The sequence below is a fragment of the Seriola lalandi genome, unplaced genomic scaffold (genome assembly GCF_002814215.2).
Source record: "Seriola lalandi dorsalis isolate HSWRI2012SDOR001 ecotype SW California unplaced genomic scaffold, Sedor1 jcf7180002054663, whole genome shotgun sequence".
NCBI classification, from domain to species: Eukaryota; Metazoa; Chordata; class Actinopteri; order Carangiformes; family Carangidae; genus Seriola; species Seriola lalandi.
In genome coordinates, this window is record NW_019525216.1 from 292,242 (window position 1) to 313,362 (window position 21,121).

The following is a 21,121-nucleotide window of genomic DNA, read 5'->3' on the forward strand; positions in this document are numbered from 1 at the left end:
CCCCCCCCCCACCCCCTGATTGGCCTGTACACATGGCAGAGAAGCAATGGCCACTTCTAAAGCCTGAGAGTGTATTATTTCTTGCGGGGTTTTTTTTTTTTTTTGGCATTTTTTCATTCCTCTCTTGTGTATACATCCACTTAACAAATTAGCATGAATTTGTTTTAAGCAAAGGCAGGTAGCAGACAATCAAGGCTGCCCTGAGTAACAGGTGTAACAGCTGGGTGCAGCTGTCACACTGAGGCCCCTCTTTTAAACGTCCCCATCAAACAACACACTCTCTGGAAGTTCGAACCAACTTTCATCACTTAAAGTCAGTCAGCTGTTGAAATGATTTGCAGCTCAGATGGAAAGACAAACACCTACTGTTTTTCCTCTTTCATTCAGGTTAAAGTTTCACATGACAGCCAGTAGCAAATCAGTAAACAGAGTTTGGCTTGGTTATACAGTACAGCTGCGGCCGGATATATTTTCTGTCACATCAGAGTAAATCTTATGGGCTCATTAGGGGGACAAGGGAAATTGTTTACACCCTGTATAAGCAGTGGAAGTGTGTTTATGAACACGGATGAGGCCGTTTTTTTATCAGTGTATGTGTGCTTTCTGTTCCGTATAAGCAGCATACGGTCTTAGATCACAAGCTGTCCCCTGGCTGGCCTTTTGCTCCATTCCCTGCCACTGTCCCAACTGTCCCTGACACGAAATGTGGAGAATGATACACCACACCACAACCCCCCCTGCCCCCCTGCCCCCCTCCATCCTCCTAAAACACACACACACACACACACACACACACACACACACACGCACCTACACATACACATAACAGCTATTGCTCCTGGCACAGTGTGTTTGACACCTCTTCAAAACGGGCCGACCGTGAAAGTCCACAGTCTATTTTGGGCTGCAGTTGTTAAGGGGTGGTTACTCCAATAAGTTCCCAATGTACTGCCAAAGATAACAGCATACAAGCGTGACCCAATGTCTCTTTAACCGCGGGTCCCCGCTCAGATTTCATGTCAAGCTTTCGACCATTTGATTGATGGAAACGTGTCTCGTTGGTTTTGGCTTATTCGGATTCCGCGTGGACACCCCGGTGGCGGTCGCGCTGGGATGTGGCGCGGCACATCACACGTATACAGATCAAAGCATTTACAGTTGTTGGAGGCGGCGAGGCGGTCTACGTGATTATGCAATAATATTGGCGCAGAGACGACCTTCTGACACGCTGTCGCTGCTGTACCTGTCCTGTTGTGAGATCGGCTGATGATAGATGGACAGGTGGGGAAAAGGGAGAAGGGCAGATAGAGAAAAGTGAAACAAAGGGAGGTGCAGAGATAGACAAGGCCAGCAGATGACGAGACAGACAGACACGAGGACAGATGGGCAGTGGAAGAGACAAACATATAGACCAGAAGAAGGCTGGACGTGTGCCAGCCAAATCAAAGCCCATGGATTGAAATAAAAGGTTGTGGGCTTTGCAGGTAGTAAAATAAGATGCCCAGGCTTAAAGCATTACTCTGATATCATATAGGGACATGCTGTAAGCGCGTGCACGTGAGCACATATTCTGTATGTGGGCTCTGCCAGTAATGCAAACTCTTTATATCACTCCGACAGGATGTGTTGTGCGTGATGGCATCAGACTTCGAAAGGCATTATGGGGTTTTGTTGCGCTTGTTTGTGCCTTTTTGGACAGATGCTCAGGCGCTTATTCTTAAGTAAAGGCAGATTAGATTGATTGGGTCATCTTGAGCAGGCTTTGATAAAAACATGCTGTGATGAAAATGTTTCCCTCAGGCAGCTCTTTCTCTCCCCGCAAACATGTGTAAGCATAGATTAGCTCGCACACTTGTTGGCGAGAGGCGCTCCTGTGAGCTGCGACAGGAGTGCACACGAAGTCATAGACCCTCTGAGAGGAATCGTCACGCCCACACACACAAACACAAAAACACACAGACAGCATAGGCAGAGACCCTTATTGTCCCTGTTCCTACTCCCCGCTGAATGCCGGTTGCGTTTATTTTGCAAATTTATGCTGACATTTGAGAGTACACCACCCGCACCAGTTCACCGCTCCAGCAAAGGGTGTATGAATTATCATATTCCACTGTATAATATGATTTTCTCAAGTGAGTCTTATTAGAATACACCATACTTTCCTCATCTCGAGTTCCCTCCAGTTTTTACTGTGCTGATACATTGTTTGCACTGTCTGATGGAAGAAATCCTCCATCACTGTCGAACTGAAGGCAAACAGCGTTTTCAGACCTGCAGCTATGCTGTTTCAAGATACACAAATGAGAGGGAGTGCAGACAAGTAGGCGCAGACGTATAGCAGAGAGATGCAGACTTAGGCTGTCCAAGCCCGTGTCATCTTGGAGCGTCTGTCAGATCCACTCCACAACAAGAGCTCTCAAACCGCCGCCCCACAACACTGTGGGCTCTGCCATCCCTTCTCTTTCTCCCTCTCTCCCTCCCTCCCTCTGTCTTTTTCGCTCCCAAGGCAAAGCATTTGTTCCCGGCTGATGGGAAGTTGAAGCTGCAGTGGCTAAACAAATATATTCTGGCCTTCTGGAAAGAGAGGCTGGCAGGAGAAAGGGAGCGAGGGGTAAAAAATAAAAGAATAGGGAGCAGGAGGGGTGGATATGGCCAAAAGAAAAAAAATAGTCCCCTTCAGGGAATGTTTGGTAAAAGAGGAAGGGAACATCTTTTGGTCTGGCGGTGGCTGCTTGGCTGCCTGTCTAGCTCTCTTCTTCTCTCTCTCTCTCTCTCTCTCTCATTCACACACACACATACATTCACACACACTCAACCTACATTCCCAGTGGGGCCGCTGCTGCTGATTGAGGCACGGTTTGGTGTTCCTGCCCCAGCTGATCCCCTGCCCCCAGTGGATACCCATCTCTCTCATCACGCTGGAGCCACCAATGTGTATGTGTTGCATGTGTGTGCGTGCTGTTCTTTGTGTAATTGAGACACCCTATACAAAGATCAGATAGTGGTCTTCTCCGGCTAGACACAACACTTTCAGCTCTTTCTGTTTTGTGTTACCGTGTGTGTGTGTGTGTGTATATTGGGTGGAAATGACTATTTTTAGTACCTGGGGTAATCTCTGCTAAGAGCCTTTCAGGGCTGTTTCACTTTAACCTGGCCAAAACACTAAGCCAATAATCCACCGCCCCCCCGACTCGTACTCTCACACACACACATGCAGCAACATGTTGCAACGATGCCATGCGATAAGACCACTCTTCCTTGTATTATTTAGTAGTGTACACTTTGGAGTGGCAGGAAGGTACCAACAGTGGATTCCGAGAATGCTTTTTCTCTCTTCCTTTTATGCAACGAAAAAGACAGGAAGTGTAAGAGGGTGTTTGCATAGAGATGAATTGAATTGATCAGAGAGTGTCAGGGAGAGGAGGTACAAAGGAGAGAGTCAAAGCAATAGCCAGTGGTGAGAAAACAGTGTGAATAACAGACGAAAAGGGGAAACCTCAACAAAGACAGAGAGGGAAGAGGATGGAGAGAGGCCTTCAATCAGTGATTGCCGTAATTCATGGTGAAGCGCTATCAGTCTTGGGCGATAGGCTGCTTCCCCTCTCCAGGAAAGGCCAATCGATCCCAGGTGTGTGTGTGTGTGTGTGTGTGTGTGTGTGTGTGTGTGTGTGTGTGTGTGTGTGTGTGTGTGTGAGAGAGTATATTCTGTGCCAGCATACCCCAGCAGAGGCAGTAGCCTTGGCCAGCCCTTCTGCTCTGGTAGTTTGCCACTTTCTGTCAATCTCTGTGAGTTTGTAACACAGCTTCCACAGAACTTTGTTGATTCTGAACAGTAATGAATAATTCAGTGGACAAATAATCTCTTTAAGCAATGAATTAAAAAAAAACAAAACAAGTTCTTGATTTGAGAGAAGCTGGCAGTTGTTAAAGAGTAACTTACCACCACACTGAAAAGAGGTGAAATGTCTATATCTTTGACCACACCCAGCATCACTGACTGGTGTAGTAAATGTGCTCTGTTGCACCTCCCCTGACACTGATGTCTTGGAGCACACCTGTATATCACTACAGCAAGTTGAGAAGCTGAACCACTGGAGATCAGCAGAAAACGTGCTCTTCAAGTTAGCTCTGATTAGCCCTGATAGTCTTTGTGCAATAGTGGAGAGGACTTTTTTCGGCCGCGGACGTCACAATTCTTCTTTTCTATTAGATTCTGGAGAATAAAGCATAAAGCATCCAAGTCTTTGATTATTATCTTTTTCCGATATTTATTTTTCTGATGTGATACAAATTTGGGTAATCTAATTTTTACATGTCTTTGGCTATGTGCTCCACAGTCTTGTACTGTACATGTGAAGGACTAGTTTTCGCTGGTTGAGAGTCTATTTTTAAGAGCTTTGTCATCCATGCAGAAAAACCCCCCATTCTAACTAAGCTTTATGATGTGCACTGCATGCTTATACCTCCAGCTTATTTCCCCCCTGAAGCATTTAAGTCTGCACAGGCCTCAAATAGTTCAAGAGGCTCTCCAAGGCTCTGCTGATGCATGAGTGACTGGATGCTTGGATGACTCACTTGCTGCCCAATCAGTAGCTCCTGAGCCTCAACTGAAAGCAGAAGCTTTTGCAGACATTTGATCTCTGCAGATAGAAAACAGTCCCTCCACTGTACTTTTTGGAAAACAAAAACTTTTGTCATACAGATATATTATTTGGTAAAGAATAACACTAGAGGAAAAGGTAGTCTCGAGGAACAGGACACAGTTGAAGCTAAAAAAAGCAGGGGTTTCTACCCACGCCTAAGCAACTCCTGCAAGTACTTATTACTGAATTATACTCTACATGTAAGCATGATTTTTTTGGCATAGGCAGAGCTAAAGCAAGCCCGTTTCTTATCAAGTGAATTGTAAAGTATGTGCATTGGGAAATTGTGAAGTGGGATAAATCTGCTGCACGTATCTGCCCTGATAGTGCTGTTGACCTCAGGAAGTCGACAGCTCTAAAATTGTCTGCTTGTTAAGCTCTTTCCAGGAGACCATTTTCAGGCTGCACTGTGGTCAGCCAAACCTCTTTTCACATGGCTGTGGGCTGTGTTGTATAATAACTTGATGGGCAGATTGGGAAGGGATTTCGAGTGTTGGACGCTTGTTGTCAAGTGGTCAATGGCCATTGATCATTCTGCATTTGGCAGACACTGTACAGTGCACTAGTGTGTGCAGGTGTGGTGGGTTTGCTCAGCTCAGTGTAAGCTGTGAAAACTGGCCCTATCCAAACTAAAGGCAACATGATCAGTATGCCACGGAGAAAAGATCCTAGATTAAGATGAAATACAGCTCAACATTCGATGTTGATGCTACAAAGAAAAGGCTCTGAGAGCTCTCATGCCCCCCCCCCCCCATCCTTTCTCATAGTATCCCTGCTTCATGTCAATGGGTGCATGATTCCTTTGATGTGTTTTCATTTCTTTACTCGTAAAGATAGGCGCATCCCCACATCGTTACCACTCACACAACACGAAAAAGCTTGTGAAGTCCTCCGTGTTTGACCACCGCTACTACACGTGCAGCACATACACATATGGCACTTGAAAGAAATAAGAAAAAAAAAAAAAAGACCTGCTCAAATAACATGCTCACAAAGTCACGACACGGATAAGAGGCGTACACACTGCAGTGGCAGCCTCCTACCTGGATCCAGGAGCGACAAGGCACTCACTCCGCGCACGCAGAAGTCAAGGTAAAAGATAATGCGTTTATTTAGTAATCAGCAAATAGCTTTTATGCAGTGGGTAAGTGGTGAAGCCTGTGAGGCCTCGATAAGATCGTTTGCTTTCAGGTGTTTCCCTGTGGCACGGCGTATGGCATTGAGTGCAAATTGAATAGGGTGACCTTCTTAGCCGCAGAATCACATTGACTGCATTTCCCCCAAAAGATTCTGTCATTTCAATCACCATAAATTTGTGACATTGCGTCCTCTGCCGTATGCACAAAGACGCGCGCGCAAGGATTTCAGAATAAGACAATGACACAGAAACGCACCTACTGTTTGAAACTCTGTAAAGCACTATATCTTCTCCACTGTACCCTGGCTCTCCTTGCATTGGCATGTTTCCGAGGAAGACATTACTGTGACAAATGAAACTCCACCAACCCTCGATGGGCTTGGCAGGCCCTGAAAGGTCAGGAGCTGCATTTGTGTGCGCTTGTGCGTCCATGTGTGTGTGTGTGCGTGTGTGTGTGACTGTGAGTGTATAAAGGTAGTGTCACTTGCGGATAATAACATTGAGTCCTCTGTGCAAAAAATAAGAACTTCTGGTCCATTTTTGCTCCCCTCGCAGATCTATGTAAATGTCAAAACCAAAGTGACAGCCGTCTTTGTGGATGTAATTGTTTTATGGACAGCCACTCTTGACTGCTGATGGCAGGCCTACATTCCAGCCAGGAAATGTGGCAGTGTCCATTTAGCAAGATGAACATTGGACACAGTCCCTATGCTCCTTTTTTCTGTCTCTCTCTCTCTGCACTCGCTCTGTCCCCCTCCCTGTGTTCCTCCAACACATTATCAACAGTGTAACAGTATGTTCAAAGGCCCCTTGCTTAGTGGTGCACATTCAGAGCTGCCGACTTAAGCAAATAACTATTTGCATGCCATTAGGCGAAAAAAAGCAGAGGGAAGCACCATTCCTCATCCCATCTCTGCATCTAGCTGAATAATTCCTTATTCGAGGCTCCAAATCTCTGCCCCCCCCCCGCTGTGACCGTCAGAGCAAGTCGGAGGCAGAGCAATCACAGCAATCAGTGTTTTCTCGTGCCAGGCCGATTGGGAAGTAGCTGCCAAAACAAAAGAGTGAGTGTCCAGTCATTATGATGGTGTGTGATTTTGTGGTGTTAGCAAATGGTTGCTTGGACCATCTGTTGGACGGCTGTAGGAGTAGGAAAACAACAGCAGCTCGGGTCAGGATGTATAGGTGGTGAAGCTCCACCAGGGCACACCGAACCCCCCCGTGATGCTCTCACTTGTTTGCATAGCTGCTTGAGGATGTGTGTGAGTTGATATTAACACAAGCCTGCATGCATTGTATGCTGTGATTAGATGGAAGTTATTAGATTACGTTTTATAGAGCTGTCATAAGTATAAGGAATACAATTCATTAGAGCTTTCTCACCAGCTGCTGTTTGATCTCTGGTTGTGTGTGCTTTTGTGGAAAGGTACACAACCCGACTGCATGATTTTTGACCCAAAGTTAGACAGAAAGGGCCTGTTTGGTCCGAAGGCATGTGACAGCCTCAGCTGATCTCAGCAGATGTGTGACAGAGTTCAGGTGGTTAGTTTCAGCAGCAGGGTTACCAGTCAAAGGATTTTTCCACAGAGAACTAGAAAGAGCAGCACTGTTAACATCCCTTGGGTAGGTGTCTCAATTGGATCTGGTCTCTGTCAGGATGTGTAACAACAGTTCTCTTTCTCTCTTTGGCTCGCTCTCACACACTCACTTACAGATATCTCCTCTTCTCACTTTCTCCCCACCCCCCCATCAGCTCATCTGATAGTGCTCTAACAGTCTCAAATGGTTCCCAGGAGATGCATCATCTCCGCACACACGCATCCTGGTCCTCATTGATAGGTCGCACCGTTTCCTCACTGATTTATAACTCATGTAGCCCTTTAAACGGGGACAGGCATTTGGCATGTAAACAGTCAGCTTCTGCACCAGCCCCCTTATTCTTCAGTCAGAGAGCTGCCATTTTTTTGTTTAACAGAGGCACAAAATAGTGAATCCCTGCCAGGACCAAGGGATTATCACAAGGCCAGTTGTGGTATTATGGCTAAGTAGGATGGAGAAGCCGAAAATATGCCGCCTGCTGCTTCGACTGGACAATCTCTTCTGCATTTACAAGGCACAACATTTAGCAACTTACCACTCAAACCATGATGATAAACCAGAACATATAGTGAACAGAGAGCAGTAACAGAGGGGCTTTTTTTTTTTTTTTTGTGTCCACAACAGACCCTCGATATCTGGTCCATAGGATCATTTGCGTAGGAAACAGTTTCAGAATAACGAGATGCTCCATTGACGATGTAGTCAGATGGAAAACGAGAACCAATAGGAGCTTTTAGTTTGCTGCGATGTGGTGCAAAACCCTGACCACAATGGAGGTTTAACATTTAGTTTTATGATTTGGAACACTGTCAGACTGTGCCGCCTCACACACACACACACAGACACACAGAGGGACTTAGCAGTGTTATGTATGGTTTCATTGCTCCGTATAGGCCATAATCACCCTCTCTCCATCTCAGTAAGCTCATGCTAAATGACCAGACATCTCTAGTGGCTGCCATGATTTGTCTCTCCGCCGTGCATCGTGCCATACCTTAACCCTCCGCTCCTCTCTTCCCTCCCTCCTTCCCCGCTGCCATATGTTGTGCCTGTGTGACCGGCCGACATGTCAGGCCTGACTAACGCCGTAACGGCAAGGCTGACTTTGATTTATTTCCTCTGAAATCTGGGGGCCGGGGGTAATAACACAGAATGACATTATTTGTTTATCAAATCCAAGGCCGCTTTTCTTGGCAGAGTCAAGATGTGACGACTTGATACTGCCACCACCCCACCAGTCGCCACACACACTTATACACGCCACAATTTGTGATTGTACCATGATTAGAAGGCCTGTCAAGTTGCTTAACCTCATCCAATGGAATGCTTTTGAAACCTGACAGAGCAGGGAGCAGACAAAAAAAGATTGAGATGAAGCAATGCAATTAAATTGTCGAGGCGCAGATTTAACCCCACCATGCAATTTGAGGGCCAGTTTATTAAGAGTGTTTTCTGTCTGAACTAACTGGTTGCTATTCCTCTGTTTGCAGAAAGAGAGAGGGAAAGAGGGAGCAAAAAGAGACGGCGACAATAAACAGTACTTTAAATACCAGATGACCCATTTAATGGGAGATATTTTATCTTCCCACATCCAGAGTCTGTCTCACTTGTTCTGCCTCTCATTTGAAGATAACGCCGGGGCTGTTTAGTCTGTTGAAACTTCATCTTGGTGTTATTCAGTGATCAGGTCTATCGTGCTGGCACTTTCACAACACATTTGGTTCCTTTTAACATGTAAATGATGCATTGCCCTGAAAAGCTCGTTAAAATTTGATCCCTGGCAAATTTGCTCAGGAGCTTGGAATCCTCAAGAAGCAATTAGCAGATTTAATTTGGCTATTTGCCCCAGTGTTCAGAAGTGAGTGTTTGTTTAAAGCAGCACCTTCACCTTCCGTTATCAGCCGCGTGAATAGTATCTCCTGGAACACAATGCTGTGCTATGGAACTCAATAAAAGAGTTAAACGCAAGGACAATCTCAAAGACAGCCTGCCTGATAACAAAAGGGCCTCACCTAATAATGAACAACTGGAGTTGGCTTTCTTTTCTCCGATGTGGGGAAGCTGGGGTGAAGGAGGGGAGAGAGAGGCTCTGCCAGCACTTGCCAGCATGTTTTATGGCTAATTGAAGCATTTGGAATAAAACAGGCTCAAAACGGCACCCTTTAGAATTGGAGCGGGGTTAATATATTGTGATCCCACAATTAGCCCAGGATTGTTAAGATCTCTTTAATTCGGTGAGGTCCATTAAGCGGGATGGGCGAGAAAGTGCTCCCGCCGAGACAATTTTTCTCGTCTCCCCTTTGTTCTTCCTGCCCTCTTTTCCTCTCAGCAGCTGCTGTAGTAATCAATATAAGTGGACATGGCTATAAGCAGGTTGCCAGGTTATCCTGGTGTCACCCCCTTTGGGTGCCATAGCTCCTGAAGTCCACCCACACAGAGGTTCTGTTTATAAATATGCAAGGGGCAAGCGAGTCATTGGTGGTAGATTGACTTTGGTGCGGAAACTGTGCAAGGTGTGGTCCTTCAGCTGGCATGGCAAAGCTCGCCCTCCTGGACAGGGGTATTTGATCATGATCTCTCCGGAGTAAAAACGATCGCTGAGGTTTGCTCTTTACCCCAATTTCTCAAATCCCCACTTGGCCCATGAGTGCCTCCACTAGAGTCACAGCAGCGGCTGCAGCATGATCGTCACGATTCAAGGTTTTACAAGTGTCTCTTTCAGAATATGAGAGTCCCTTTTGGGTTATCTTCGGGGATGCAGTGTGCCTGTGGGAGCTTGCCAATTGGTGGAGCTTTTTGAAACAGGATTGAAATCACTACATCCGAGCCTGCCACAGCCTCAGAAATTCCCCAATCCTTTCCAGACCATGACATAATGAAGCCTGAGCAGCCCTCTCAACTTTTAATGTAACTAGTGTCACACAGTGGCATAGAATGCAATTTCTACAGCAAGTGTATAGGTTTGAACTTGTACTGCAGAGGTGAATAAAGCCACACCTAAATGCAGCATTGCTTGGATTGGTTGGTTAGGTTGGACCTAAACAGATGGCTGGCTCATTAAAGACTCATTTGTGATAATCTAAAATGATCCTACTTTCAATTCCTCACGCGAGGGTATATGTTTGGGCTAAGAAAAGGCTCTGGCTTTATCAGCGGTTAATACCTATCCGCTTAGTGCTCAGGTTATAACTTGGGATGCTGGAAAATGGTGAGCATTTCAGCAGCACAGGGTTCCAGCACAGTGGATTTGAAGCTCCTTGCAAGTAATTAAACAGCATGCCACCTCATACAGAGCAATTTCCTGCAAGGCATTGCTTGCCAGTGCGGCATGGCCCCAGTCTACGTCGTGTTATCTCTGTGAAATATGTCCCCTTTATCATTTTTTAATAATGACTGAGTGCTCATGTTGTTAGGAGAAAATCTACTCAATGAGCATCAGATTAACGTTTTAGTCATTGTTAGCTAGCTAACTGAACGTCCTAGATATCTGTGTCATCTTTAAATTTGGAGGGGGGTAAAGCATTAAAATGGCCGCTATCTCATTGGTGAATCCAAAGCTGCTCCAAAAGTGCCATCCATGGTGGGTGTGTAATTGTGTAAAATCAGTGGGGTAGACAGAAACAAGCGGGCGGGTAAATTTTGTGCATGTGGGATTCGGAGTCTTAGAGGCATGGTGCTGGTATCTGAGAGGTTGGTGGCCCCTTTGGCATAATGATGGCCACACGCCGTTGCCGAGCGATGATAATCCTGCCGTGTGCATAAAGGGATTTGTTCTTGTTGGGCTGGCCGCAGAACGTCCCGGGGTGACGACGCTGTTTATCTTTCCGCTGTCTTAAAGTCCCCTGGGCTTTTATGGCCCTGGAACTTACAGTTCCTGTTGTCACTTGTCACAAGTTGTCACTTGCAAAGGCAGAGCCGTGCACACACACAAACACACACGCCTTTGTCAAGCAAGCTACATTCCTCTCACTCTCAATATCTATCTATATACATTCTCTCTACTCTTGTTATTTTCACTACTCACATGCATAGTTATTATCCCCAGTAAACCTCCCATGTTGATAGCTGGCAGCTCACATCTCTCTTTTCCCCTCACTCTCAGTATTCATCTCTATATATTCATCTCTCTGTCTCTTTATTTCTCACACACACACACTTCTAATCTCAACCATTAAACAGCCAGCTGCAGCAGGCAAACAACTCTGCTGGTACATCAAAGAGGAGCGGAGTGGCAAAGAACAAGCTTTATTTTTCCTGAAATGTTGATGGTAACTTCCCGGCCGTTGTGAACATCAGCTGTTATGCCAACATTTTAAATATATCACATTTAGTTAGAATTAGTGGGTGGTAATTCCCCTTATCTGAGGGTTGCTTGCGAACATCTTGTCGGAAAGCTGATCGTCTCCCTCTTCCGTGGCACAAGAGAGAGCAGAGTCGACTTCCGCTCATTGTTTCCTTTACCCCCACAAAAACCCCTCGTTGCCGCAACCCACCGCAGCCCATTCCTGTCCTCCCGAGGCACTTGCTACTTGTCAGCCCTGGTAATGGGTTTTCTTGGGGGAGATATTATTTTGGTCCAGTAAGCTGCGTGTTTAAAATATGAGTGACAGGCTTGACTCACTTGCACACAGAGAGAATTTTGTTTTTTAAAAGAATAGCGCCAGCTCAGCTGCTGCAAAAAAATTGAAAAAAAAAAAATTGAAAAAAAAAGATCTTCCCACTCTATTAGCAATGAAAGTCTGCATGCATCCACCCACCACTTTTACTTCCCTGAAGAAAAAAAAAAAAAAAAAGACGCAACTTCTCAGACTAAAATGTCCTATTTTTCTTGTCTCTGTTTTTCTGTCTCTGTCTTCCCCCCGTTTTTGCCCTCCTAAGAAGATAGATGAAGAAAATGAGGCCAACTTGCTGGCAGTGCTTACAGAGACCCTGGACAGCATCCCGGTGGATGAGGACGGATTGCCTTCGTTTGAGGCCCTGGCAGATGGGGACGTGACCAATGCCAGTGACCGGAGCTGTCCCTCCTCCCCCGACGGCTCGCCGCGCACCCCAGAGCCTGAGGAGCCTTCCCTGGTATGACCAACAGCTCCTCCTTCTCATTATTCTCCCATTACCACCACTCCAGGGTCAAAACATATGTTATTCCTGAGACCTGACCTCCAACCCTGCACACACTGCTTCTTCTTTGCCAGTTCATGGCAGACACCAGATAAGACTCTTCAACAAGACTGGGCAACCGAAGCTGGCCGTTTGTCTGTTCGACTTCTGTATTTGGCTGCGCTCGATCCACACTCATGACACATTTGCCACCATGTGCTCCCTATATGTGTAGTCAGAGCATGAAAGAGATACAGATGCAGAGGGGAGGGCAGCAAATGGAATGGATCAGTGTGTTCGCTGCTCAGTGGTAATTACGTAACAGTGCTATTGTGGCGCCAGTTCAATGATATGAACGCTGTGGTGGGGCCAACTGTGGTTGACACAGTGCCACAAGCCCTGAAATCAAGCTGGTACGTAATGAAAATAAGGGGAAAACGAAATCTATCTCATCTCATCTGCTCTCAGTGGGCCTCAACTAATCCCCCCGTGCCCCAGTCAGCTTCTCTGGCAAAACGACAGGGCTGTCAATAAGAAGTCAGCTTACCTTTGTGCTTCCTTCTTTATTTTTACACATAACCATAACCATCTGGGCATTTCTCTAGTTGAAAGGCTTTGACCTAAAATGTTATGTTATGTTCCGTTATAGTCCATTTTATTCCATGCCGGTCCCTCCCAAATGACCTTTAGTCACAAGCCTGAGTGTGTTTATTCAATCACATTTGTGAAGCCTGGCTCTGTGTACACAAAAACACCTTTACAGGCAGAAAAACTACTTGACTCGTCCTGTCACATACTGTAAATTGCATAAAAATCTGTAATCTTTGAGGTGTGTCAGTGATTTTATCTTTTATAGCTGCATTACTGGTCTTTGCTGGTTGTACATTTACAAAGCACAGGCTGTCTAATTGAAAGAAAATGGTCATTTGCATACCCCCACACACACACACACACACACACACACACACACACACACACACCCCCCACACGTTCCCTCCTTCACCACTTTCTCTTGTTCTGTTTGGGTCCATTCGCAGCTGAAGAAGCTCCTTCTGGCACCCGCAAACTCCCAGCTCAGCTATAATCAATACACAGGTGGCAAGGCACAGAACCATGCAGCCAGCAGCAACCACCGGATCAGACCACCACCTGCCGTCGTCAAGGTAGGGACCCACACACACACGCACACACACACACAAACAAATACACGCACTGCCATGCTGTTTCACTCATGTACACACATTTCTTTTTTTTCTTTTTTTTTTTGTTCGCGTTTGTTTATCTCTCTCACTCTGTTCTTCCTCTCTCTGGTTGCTTGCTCTCCCTCCCTCCCTGCCTCCCTCACTCTTTCCTTGTTTTGGTGGCCGCCTTTAGAAGATGTTAGACTACTGCTCTAGTCTACTCTCCCGGGGGGCCATCTCGTAATGAAAACAGGCTGATTGCTGTTGGGCTTTCCAGGCGAGGCATCGGCACCGTTGTCTCATTAGCTCCACCACTTATCCGCCTTGGTATGGTGCCTGTTGGAAAAAAAAAAAGAAAAAGAAAAAGAAAAAGAAACAGCGACAGGCACTCTTGTGGCTAGATTGATGCCTTGAGATGACAATATCAAAATATCAGACTTCATGTTCTCATTAGATGGCTCTCAAAAGAGTTTTTCTCCAAAGGGGCGGGATTGATTGAGATTAAATTTAGTCAGTGTAAGTATCATACGTTTATGAATGTGAATAAAGTATGTGAATTTCAGAACTTGACATACTATATGTTCAGCCTCATTTACAGCTTAAAACACTTGATCATTTGCTCTTGTTTGGGAAAATGTCTGTGTTATGCTTTCCCTCGCGCTTCAAATCCTCTGAATGTAAAAAGCTTTTGTATGATCACACTGTCTGGTAAACACGACACAGATTTGTGTGTGCCGTGCGTACTATGTTTGTACATGTAGTGCGTCAACCCTCCTCACAGAGTCTATTTTCATACCGTGCCTTTGAGTCATCCATTTCTGGAGCACAGCGAATGAGGACTCCCGGAGGACATGGTGTGCGTACAGAGTGGCGCTGTGGTGCTCGGAGGGCCACACAATTAAGATGATGGGCGGACCGCACTCCCACCATCGCCTCCCAGACAGTTGGGCAACCGCTGTGCTCAGGCGGTCTGAGTCGCTCCTTTAGCCTCTCCCTCGCACCGTCTCTCTCTGCTTTTATTTTTGTGCCAAGTAAAGCACATAACATTTTTCACAACTGGACCAACTGCACTGCACTGTGAACAGTGAGCAAAACTTTTTTATTTGATCAAACTTAATACTTTTCTCTTTCTCTCTGTCTTGCTATGTTGCACAGACGGAGAGCCCCTGGAATGGCAAAGCAAGAGGGGGCTCCAGCCAACAGAACCGCCCGGTGAGGCGGCCTTGCACTGAGCTGCTGAAATACCTAACGGCCACCGATGACATCCTGCTCCACACCAAAGCCAGTGAAGCCAAGAGCACGTGGGGCGGCGCCAGTGGCAGGGACAAGAGTGGCCTGGGTCTTGGCGCCTCTTCCTCCTCCTCGTCGCCATCCTCGTCATCCACCTCCTCGTTCTCCTCCCTCTCCTCCACCTCCTCTTCATCTTCCTCCACCACCTCCAAGAAGAAGTCAGCTGTGCCATCTCAACAACAACAGCAGCAGCAGCAGCAGCAGCTGCAGCAGCATCACCAGCGAGGTGAGAGCCGGGCTGCAGGCGAGTGTAGTGTGGCTGGTGTTGGGGCTGGGAAGTGGCAGCGTTGCACTCACGATGGCGGTGTTGAGGAGTCAGAGGGTGCTTCTATCCCTGTCGGCCACAGAACCTCCACCTGCGGCCATGCCCGCCCCAAACTGGAGCACGGGCCGCCCAGTGAAGAAGGAAGGCCGCCAGGCAATGTGGGCCGCCTGGCCGCCGCTAGGTTTATTAGGTATATGCATTCTTATTCCCTCCCTCCCAGAGAGGTGAGTCACAGCTGTGAGCATTGCCGAGAGGCTGCGGGCGCCACTCAGGCTAGTGAGGGCTTTGGCAGGCAAGGCCGTAGTAGCAGTAGTGGTGCCAGCCGTGCACCACATAGGCACATCACAGTGACTATTAGGAAAAGAGATGAGAAGCCGGGGCACCCCTTACTTAGCCAGCTGCTCACCTCCAAACAGAGGCCTGCTCAGTATCGGGCCCACCTTCCCCCACCTAAGATCACCCCTTTACCCAGCACTCAGGGCAAATTAGCAGGTAAGAGGTCTGAGAGTCCAGCCCAGGCTGTTTCAAAGGTGGAGGAGGAAGAGTTCAGAGGGACCACTGATTTTAGAAACCGGGGAGTAAGTCAGGCTGAAGAGCCTGAGTCAGAGCCCCTGTTGTCACCTCTTGCCTTAGACCTAGAGAGCTGGGTCAGCCAGGCAGATCCAGTGCTAGACATGGGCTTTGGACTAGAGCTGGGGTGGCCAATCCAGGGGGGCTATGGGGAGGATGTTGACCATGATGATGATGATGATGGTGTTGATGATGATGATGATGACCATGTCACGGGCAGCCCCGCAGCGGTGCTCTCACAGGGCCCACCAAGCCCACTCTTCCCAGATACTAGAATTGCAGAGCCCACCCCTCCCTGCATCATACAAGGGCAAGGGCACCCACACAGGCAGGCACTCAGCGAGCACCCCGACGACCAGGGCCTCCCGTTGTTAGGTAATCATGACTGCATCCCCCCCACTGGCCTTATCTCTGCTCTCTCTTCTCCCTCTCCTGCTCTAACCACTTCCCAGTTTGACTTCACAACTAACCCCTACTCTAATTCGAATCTAACAGTCATTTTGAGGGCACAAACAACAATGACAACAAACAGCCTGCTAGCCAATGCTTTTTGCTAGTCCCGGAGGCATTCTTTAAAATTTAAATCGAGTGAAGTTAAAAAAAAAACAAAAAAAACGGAGGGGGTGGGAAAAGGGGCGAGCCATGTTTTGCTACTGTACGTGTTGTATTCATAAAGTCGACCCTTGAACCATCTTTTGCTGATTGAGCTGAGTGTGCTGAATATGTACATTTAGACTCAAAGCCCGGGTGCTGCTCTTTAGCGTCGTGCTACTAAAGCCACGTTCCCTTAGCTGGAGCACAAGTCGGCCAGAGCCTCGGGCAACTGCACAAGCTTCCTTGACTCTCCTTTCTTCCTTCTTTTTTCCCCTTCCTCTGCTGTTGGTGCATGCGTTTATGACTTTATTGTCCAGGGAGGGGCTCACCCACTGTCATGTGTCTTGTTTGTGGCATCGTCTCTCTATGTCTTTATTCCATTTTGATCTGTTTGTTGTCTTGAGCAGGGTATGTCTGTGTCTAGACACCTGTGAAACATGTACCATCACTTCATCCTGCCTCACAGAGTGAACAGTCTATCCTAAGAGAATAAATTGTTAAAACGGGGTCAATCTAAAAAGATATGCTCCGTACACTAGTGTCCATAGAAGGACTTTCTAACCAGGGATGGGTGTCTATTTAGTCATAATTTGCATTTAATGAGCTAGTTTGAGATTAATAGTTGCAGAATGTGGACCTGCTCTCTTCTGCCATGAGTGTTATACCTAGATCAATAATTACCCATGCTCCTTTGTGTTCTGCAGCCAAACCAACCACCTTGCCACTTCCTTTGACCCCAGAGTCTCCAAAGTAAGTGTGAGAAGTTTTTCCACATTATTCTAGGCAACAAAAAAAAAAAGCAGCAACAAACTACAGAAAAAAATGACACACTCAAAGAAGACTATATGGACTAGAATCCAAGTTGAGGCATTTTTGTGACTCATTTCCATTTGTTAGATCACAAAAGCTCGCAAGGTCTCGCTTTCCCCCCGAGAGGTAAAATGTTGCACTTTTTTTTTTGTCTTCCAGTGACCACAAGGGATCACCGTTTGAGAACAAAACCATTGAACGCACATTAAGCGTGGAGATTGCTGGAACCCCAGGTGAGCACATTTTTCTGCTTATTTAAAACACATGTAGTCATTGTTAAATTTACCAAAAAAAAAAAAAAAACCTCCCTCTTGTAGTGAGTAATGGGTTAACTGTGGCTTTTCCAGCATCTTGATAGTTCCATCGCAGTTCAAAGTTCAAGGTGAAGGCAAAGGAGAACATTTATGTGCCTGAGTATTGATTAGGCTTTTCAATCTCTTCAGGGTTTATTAGCAAACCCCTCCCATCCTCCGCCGTCTCTCCTCCCCTGTTACTGAAGCGTTAATATGCTTTACTCTTCCTCCATCAGATCCTAATGCTCTCTGACTGACAGCTTACTTAGGCTACGCATCACAGGAAAATTGAAATGGCGGTGTTATTGTTTTAATTGGTTTTGCTATGTAATTCAGTTTTGCCTGTATGTTCTGTACCTTCCTTCCTTTAAATCCAGAGCCATACAAGCGATTTGATCAATTTGGGGGGGGGGGGCATTTTCCACTGTTAAGACTTACACGCATAGGATGTTGTTTTGTAAATGGAGTCAGTGGGAGGGTTTTTTATAATCATTATTGACATCATTCTTTTGTGTTATTGAGATATAATCACCTACATCAAAAGAAAACTATAGGCAAAAGATAAATACAAGACAGAAATGAAGAGAGTCTCAGTGAAAGCTGCATTATTGGGGGTCAAACCATCTTTCTCCCTCTGTGCAAATTATGTCAGTAATTACCCCCCTTCTTCCCCAGATTAATCATCTATGGTCAATAAAAACAAAATGGCTGCCCTTTAGCCTCTCGCGCTGTGTGATGTTGCATTGCTCTCTTTGGGTATTCATTTACCAACGAGGGAAATGGTCCTCATACATACCTCATGTCTGCCCCCATGTCTGCCCCCCCCCCCCCCCCCCCCCCGCACCCTCTACTCAGCTCTTGCGGGGGATAGAAATGTGTGTCCCTCAGTCCGTCTGACCTTGGTTTGAAGTGCCGGAGGGGTCAAAGGCTACGCTTGTTGAGACCTAAAGAAAGGAAAGAGCAGGGCTGCTTAAGCTCTGGGGCAATCAAGCACAGTTAATATTTCTTCCTGTTTTACTGCATGGGGGCGAGCCTGTTGACCTGTGGCCAAATCTGTGCGTCCGTTCTGTTCCACCGCATCCATTTTGCAAGCACAGTCAAATAAAGCCCTTCACCTGACTTCACGGTGCTGCGCAAATTTAGGATTGAATATTAGCAGGAAAAGTCGTTAGTCCAGAAAGCTCCAGGTTACTGAGCCCCTCTCCTACTTGGGGATTAGCTTTTGAGTCTCGTGCTGTATGAGACAGATGGATATAGATCCCAGTAAGCACAGATGAAAGCTTTTGGGTCGCGAGTTACATGTCCTTTGCAGATTTAGAGTAACATTCCACTACAATAGAGATTAGGGCGTGTGTTACTGATAACGTATGATAAAGATGGAAGTTAGCCAGGTGGGCGGTTCCACTGTCCACTTTCAAGCCAGGTAGACAACTCACTGATGGAACTTTCCGTGAACCGTTGCCAGTAACATTTTATTTTATGGCTTTATGATGAGTTGTAGTAGTAATGCTAACTGTTTCATAGAAAGATAAATTTATTTATCAGTTGGAACATAGACCTGGACATCTTGTACTGACCCAAATTATGTTTAATACTACGCAATAGCACCTTTTGAACTGTTGGCTGCATGCTTTCGTGACACTTCTCAGAGAGGTACAGTAAAGCTACAACAGCCACTGAGACCCCCCTGGGATCTGACTGTTCAGGCCTAATCTCTGCCAAGCTAATAGATTTACCCTGTGCTGCCGTGTTGTCTTTAATTACTGTATCTCATGACACTGGGGTGGTCTGTGTGTTGCTATTTGCATGGCTTACCGGCGGATCAACTCTTTAAGCCCGGAGTTGTTATTCGCTCCGAGGTCTCCTCGCAATTTACAGCTGGACGAGAAAAAAGATTATAAAACCCTCCTCTTTCTTTCTGTCTTGCTCACTTGCTTCATCGTTTTTTCTCTCCGGTGGCTACATGATTGGTGTTCATGTCTGCGGATCATCCATCACTAGCAAGATTGACTGAGAGGCACATATTTATCTAATTCTGATTTATTTCACCTCCATCGCTAATGGCTCCTAGTTTATGACCCCACGCACACATTGTTTTGGACAGATGGTGCTTCATTGTTGAAACAGAAGTTCCTCAGGCACTGTGTAGCACCCGCTCTCCCTCCCTGCCTTCTCCTTTTCGTAGCTCATTTCATTGGCATAATGCATTTATGTGTCTATATCAGAACTGAGCGAATAGAGAGAACGACGGAGGAAAAAAGGGGGGATAGAGAGGAGTGGGGGCTTGCAGTCCTACTTACAGACACATCCAGATAATAAGTAGGATGATAATCTGTTGGATCAGGCATTCCAAACACAGCAAGTGGCTTCAGAAACTTGCATTTTTATGTATCAGGCTCCCGCACTGCCTTTGCCAAGCTGTCTTCCCGGTGCATACGCTAACACTGGATTTGATACTAATAGCTGTCATTTGGTGCAATTCACTAGCAAGGGAAGAGGGATGTGCATTATAAGAAAAGCAAAGAGGAAGGGACAGCACAGGTGTTTGACTCAGTGCCTGAGTTTGACTCAGGTGAGAGACTATTGTGGAGTGTGTGTGTGTGTGTGCGTGCCTGCCTGCCTGCCTGCCTGCCTGCCTGTCTGCCTGCCTGCCTGCCTGCCTGCCTGCGTGCGTGCGTGCGTGCGTGCGTGCGTGTGTTCTCTACAAGATAGAAACAGGAAAAGATGCCGAGAGACAGAAAGGGAGAAATAGAGACAAACAGGAAGAGAGAAGAAGGGAGAATACAAGACTAAAAGAGAGGAGGAAAGAGAGAATGAGAGTAATGGCAGTGGCTGTTTGTGTGAGTGCATTAACAATGCTATAAAGTGGGCTCATCTCAGGACTTCCCATATAACTGCCATCTGTCTGGTTGTAAATCTGTAGGAGGCGGGGGAAGAGATGGGAAAGGGGGTTTGGGGGGGGGGGGTGGCATAAGCAGTAGTGACATGCCATCTGAGAAGAATGACAACCCATTTGCAAATACTTCATGTGCTTCTATGACATAGAAGACATCTCGCCATGGCAACATCAGCAGGCACACCAACATGTAAATTGAGTGTAGTGACATATCTTCCTACATTGGTTCACGGAGCCGGTGCTGGATCATTGTGAAGCATGCACGCCGTCATGTCAGTGATTGTTCTTTCAGACCGTTAAAAAAGGTCTCTGGTTTGATTCAGATGAATTGGCTGCTGTCCAGTGCAGACAATTGTGTGAGGCAGGCAGAGATATGATACACACACTTTAATTTTTTTCTTCGGATGCATTAGCTTTGTCCTCTACAGGGTTTTGTGTTGTGTTTTTTTTTTTTTTTCATGAAAAGGGATCTTTCCAAGGTCAGAGAGGAAGGGGGTTGCAAGTCATCCGTATTACAGCACCACCATATTAAGTTACACCAAGCATTACATTAATCTGTCAAGATTGCAATAAATAGAGATCAGGATTAGGCCAAGTGAAAGTGAATATTTTAATCAGGCATGTATCTGTGTCCACTGTCCATAAACTGACCTGGGAGTTTATAGATGAGTGAGGGAAGGAGGGAGAGGGGGATATTTGGAGTGGTCTGCATTATGATTCCATTTTCATTTTATTGCCCCCCCCC

The 21,121-nt window shown here is 46.4% G+C and overlaps 1 protein-coding gene across 4 annotated transcripts in view; it reads left to right on the forward strand.

The window, feature by feature from the left end:
• The window catches only part of ppargc1a (peroxisome proliferator-activated receptor gamma, coactivator 1 alpha), a 38,304-nt gene that overhangs the window by 5,190 nt on the left and 11,993 nt on the right, over positions 1 to 21,121 (forward strand). The window contains exons 3-7 of one of the 4 annotated variants that reach the window (XM_023421105.2): positions 12,262 to 12,453; positions 13,515 to 13,640; positions 14,814 to 16,158; positions 17,082 to 17,127; positions 17,347 to 17,420. In XM_023421105.2, the coding sequence (XP_023276873.1) occupies positions 12,262 to 12,453; positions 13,515 to 13,640; positions 14,814 to 16,158; positions 17,082 to 17,127; positions 17,347 to 17,420 (1,783 nt within the window). Of the gene's footprint in view, positions 1 to 12,258; positions 12,454 to 13,514; positions 13,641 to 14,813; positions 16,159 to 17,081; positions 17,128 to 17,346; positions 17,421 to 21,121 lie in introns of all 4 variants that reach the window. The other 3 variants (XM_023421104.2, XM_023421109.2, XM_023421108.2) reach the window with 3 other exon arrangements.